Genomic DNA, 2,998 nt, shown 5'->3' with positions numbered 1-2,998 from the left:
TCGCAGCAAGGTCGCAATGTGAAGATCCGACGGTTGAGGATTCACCTGTGACGTCGCTCAGCTTGAACGTGTTGCTGGGGAGGGTGGAGAGGCAGACTTTGGGCCTACCTGTCAGGACTATGTAGAGAACATACAATGCAAGACTACAATGACAGACAATCAATAGTAATTTGTCAAAGAAAAACAATCAATGGTATCTGGAATCATCGAGCACGGCCACAATGTTCAGAATAGACACTTCTGCAGGCAGGGTAACACAAGTAGAAGGGATCGCATGACCAGGAGTCATGGATGATCTCCTTCTAGAACATGGATAACCTGTTGATCGTTACACAAGGCACGTCTCTCCAGAGATCACTAAACACTTTTACATTTCTTTACGGAGGGAGTTACATTCAGTTCCACCGGTTAAAAATCCTTCTTTCTTTTAACTGCAATTTCGCTCTAATCAGGCTAATGTCAGAACAGCTTGGTCTACTGCTATTGCAGGAAGCAAAATAAAATTCAATCAAAGACAGAAGATAACAAAGACCAAACATGACAGGATGGATATGAATCCACAGATCGAACAACTGGTTCAAGATGATATGCACCGCAGCAAATGTCACCAATCCGACTCGAAGATGATAGTGTTGTAGGGTGCATCTTTCTTTGACTGCATTTCACCTGCAATCAACCTATTTTGTACTACAAGCATACAACCCCAGTACGGCTTGGGCTACTGCTATTGCAAGAAGCAAAATGAAAATTCAACCGTACACATCAGACAACAAATTGAACGAACATGACAGGATGGATATGATGCCACAGATCGAAAAACCGGTTCAAAGTGACACTAATCGCAACAAACGACAACACCTATCAAACTACACGCGGGCAATTCCCAGTTCGTTGACACACAAAGTATACCACAACTGTATGTATAATGCATGCTAGTCCAGACCTATAGACATCACTAAGCTTGCAAAATACGGGCCTCCTGGAGTGCTTCCTGCAGGTGCTTTACAGCACTGTCATAGTACACAAAGCCCATGAACCAAAACTCGTGATTATCGACCGAGACCACCTGGATGTATTTCTCAGCTGCGTTTGTTCTGCTCGTCGAAGGATTAACGGACCTCAGCTGGGCTCGCGGGATGGCAACCTATTGTTCACAACACAGAGAACAGTGTTAAATTACACAATTAAGCAATTTAGAGAATAGCTTCTATAGCTAGAACGTTTGTAAGTCATAAACTTATATCAGCAAATGTCATTGCTAAAATATGGTTCCGTGTGCATCGGTGAACACAGTGCTCAAGCCAAAAAGAATGAACATGATCGATTCCATGAAGCATAGACAAAAGGCGAACCAGATTAAACGATGCATCAGCATTACTTTGAAGTTTGAACATATTACATGACAATAATAATAAGATATCTTGTTTATTCCAAATTACTAGTTAGCATGTTTTCTTTTAATTAAAAGAGCTCAGCTCCTGATTTAGATGAAATTAATTATCAATGTTATTATATACCAAAAATAACATTTATAGCATCATTTACAATTAGTTGAGCAGATTTAATTACTTCCTAGACAATATGTGAATAACATGAAGTACCTTGTAATAGCTCCACTCATTTTTATCCCCAACCTTGTAGGCAAGTGGGTTATCACTACAAAAGGCCAACTTGACATTGGACAGGTAGAGCACACCCATAACAGGACCAGCAGAGGTTGAGAGATAACATGCGAATGGCTTCTTGAGTTTTTCTTCAGGGAGGACATCGAACGTTTGATGGAAGATTTTCTCATATCCACCTTCTGCTATGACTTTGGTGATCTGGGAGACCCTGCCCATTGCTGCATCAGCAATACTGGGTCCAGTTTTCACTGTTACAAGACATACACGAATATGTTTAACATCTCATACTGTCACAAGACAATCAATATTGCTTCTGTATTCTATGATGTCATACTGAGAGCTTAGACTATGATAGTCCACTCAACAAAGCAAGCACACATCCTCAAAAAAAAAAGCAAGCACACAACAAGAATGCGACAGATAACTAATGTGTCTGAATGATAAGGAATAGATGACACTTTCGGTGCAAGAGCTAGCTTAATTCATGCACACTGTTCATCACAGAGATTTAAATACAATTTAGATTCACTATGCATAATGCATCCAAACAACTGATACCAAGTCTCTCTTATGCTCATCTGCACCACATCAACCCAATCACATAAAGCTAAAAAGGCACAGCAGAAATCATATTCTATCACCATCAGCCTAGTTCAAACATGCAGACATGGACAATACATCCAATAGGCTAGTACTCCCAACTGAAGAGCAGCTTTAATTCAGTATATGCAATTCCACCGAAATCCCAACAGAAGCACTAACGAAATCCAGTAGAACATGAATAAAACTATAAACTAAACTAATCTAGGTATACTGGTCCAACAATCCCACCAGCATAATTCTCACAAAATCCAACGGTGCTAACCAGCAACACTGCTAAGCCTGCTAAATTCCGTACTGGGTGCAGTCCAAAAGCATAGTACGCACGAAACAACAGAGCATTAACAATTCGATCTAAACCAGAGCCACAGAGCAGAGAGCTAAAAATCGAATCTCACGGTGCTGCCAGAAGTTGCCGGCGGTGTTCTCCGTCTTGCGGGCGGCCTCGCCGAACCTCTTCCCCATCTTCCCCAGCACGTCCTTCACCGAGTCCATGGTGTCTGCGGAAACACGGCAGCGCCAGGAAATCGTGAGATTAAGAGAAGGGGGTAATGCGAACCCTTCCGGCAACCGGAGGCAAGAGGGGCCAGATTTGGGGCTCACTCTTGGGAGGCGGCACGGAGCCGGCGGCGGGGCCGGAGACGTAGGGGTTGCCGGAGGCTGGCGGCGCGGAGTAGGACGCGGCGGCGTGGTACGGGGGAGGGGGCGGCGGGGCCAGGTCCTCCGGCGAGAGCCTCGGGTACGTCGCGTGCTCCGAGGGGGCGGGTGCCGGG

At 44.2% G+C, this 2,998-nt stretch overlaps 1 protein-coding gene across 1 annotated transcript; it reads right to left on the bottom strand.

Annotated features, from left to right (window-relative positions):
• Window positions 1–719: 719 nt before the first annotated feature.
• On the bottom strand, window positions 720–2,991 carry LOC119292872 (GEM-like protein 1; the record flags this gene model as incomplete). The annotated part of the gene is made up of 4 exons (XM_037571550.1): window positions 720–1,144; window positions 1,602–1,873; window positions 2,624–2,725; window positions 2,829–2,991. Coding segments are annotated over 4 exons (726 nt in total), but the record flags the coding sequence as incomplete, so codon positions are not given.
• Between the last annotated feature and the right edge of the window lie 7 nt (window positions 2,992–2,998).

The sequence above is a fragment of the Triticum dicoccoides genome, chromosome 4B (genome assembly GCF_002162155.2).
Source record: "Triticum dicoccoides isolate Atlit2015 ecotype Zavitan chromosome 4B, WEW_v2.0, whole genome shotgun sequence".
NCBI lineage: Eukaryota > Viridiplantae > Streptophyta > Magnoliopsida > Poales > Poaceae > Triticum > Triticum dicoccoides.
This window is presented reverse-complemented; position numbering and strand designations above follow the sequence as displayed.